This window comes from Echinops telfairi, unplaced genomic scaffold (assembly GCF_000313985.2).
Source record: "Echinops telfairi isolate 266 unplaced genomic scaffold, ASM31398v2 ScPeMD7_443;HRSCAF=831, whole genome shotgun sequence".
NCBI lineage: Eukaryota > Metazoa > Chordata > Mammalia > Afrosoricida > Tenrecidae > Echinops > Echinops telfairi.
In genome coordinates, this window is record NW_022104341.1 from 35,653,094 (window position 1) to 35,654,410 (window position 1,317).

A 1,317-nucleotide genomic window follows, 5' to 3' on the forward strand; every position below is an offset into this window, starting at 1 on the left:
AAAAAAGAAAAGAGGAGAGACGCTCCCTGTTGGAAGCGTGCTTGTCAGAGTGGGTAGAGCACGTGAATGTTAAGTATTACTCAGGACCCCCTGCACACCGGGAGGCCCTTCTGTCCATTGAACACGTGATCTTTTGCGGCAGAAATGCAATGGCCCATCTGGAGTCTGAGCCCGAGGAAGAATGCCTGAGGGAGGACTTGAAGTTTTACTTCATGAACCCTTGTGAAAAATACCGAGCCCGACACCAGATCCCATGGAAACTAGGTTTGCAGATTTTGAAGATACTCATGGTCACCACACAGGTAACATACTTTTGTCATTTTTATTCATGGTGTTTGTTTTTGTCTTACCTAAGGATGAAACGAGTAGTCCCCAAAGTGGGGAACATTTTAAGTTCCAAGAAGTACACACTTAAGTTCATACAACTATGAAATGATGCTGACTCTGGTGGACAGATGGCAGGTTGCAGTTGAGTGTAGACGAGGATCTTGATTCAGTATTGTCAGGGTCACGAGGGCATCCCCTTGGTTTCTGTAAATGCTGGATACAGCGGTACTGGGGGGGGGCGGTTCTATTTCTGAGGCACATAGGGAGTCAAAGGCTGTTTAATCCTCCATGATCTACTTTGGGGGCCTTTCCTCTGTACTCAAATGCTCTTCAGTATGCTCTTAGGGACCAGGAAGTTCAGAGACTTGGCAGTTACGGTGTTATTAGGCCACCGAGTCCGTCCCTACTCATAGTGGCCCTGCCGACAGCAGAGCAGCGTCCAGTCCTGCACCACCTCAGTTCTTACGTTTGAGCCCATTGTTGCAGCTGCTCTGTCAGGCCATCTTGTTGAGAGCTTCCCTGGTTTCCGCTGACCATGTGCTTTTCCAAACATGCCTTTCTCCAGGACTGGTCTCTCCTGATAACCTGTTCAGAGTACGTGAGATAAAGCCACTGCCCTTGCTTGTAAAGAACATTCTAATTGTCATTTTGCCAAGACAGATTTGTTGGAGGTTTTTGGCGGTCCATGATACTTTCAGTCCTCTGCACCAGCACCATAATTCCAATGCATTCATTGTTTTTTTGTCTTCCTTATTCAGTGTCCAACTTTCACATGCATGTGAGACAATTGAAAACACCATGGCTTGGGTCAGGCCCACCGTAGTTCTCAAACTAATCTGGCTTTTCAGCATTTTAAAGAGCTTGTGTAATAGGTTTACGCGCTGCAATGTGGCCTTTAATCTCTTGACTTCCGCTTTTATGGGGATTGATGATTGATCCAAGCAAGATGAAACCCTTTACCAACTTCAGTAAATGGCATTGGAGGGCCAT

The 1,317-nt window shown here is 46.5% G+C and overlaps 1 protein-coding gene across 1 annotated transcript in view; it reads left to right on the plus strand.

The window, feature by feature from the left end:
• Nucleotides 1-145: 145 nt before the first annotated feature.
• Nucleotides 146-1,317, plus strand: part of MCOLN2 (mucolipin TRP cation channel 2) — a 49,031-nt gene continuing 47,859 nt past the window's right edge. The window contains exon 1 of the mRNA XM_045292049.1: nucleotides 146-302. Coding sequence (XP_045147984.1) covers nucleotides 150-302 — 153 coding nt within the window. The 5' untranslated portion in view covers nucleotides 146-149. The remainder of the gene's footprint in view (nucleotides 303-1,317) is intronic.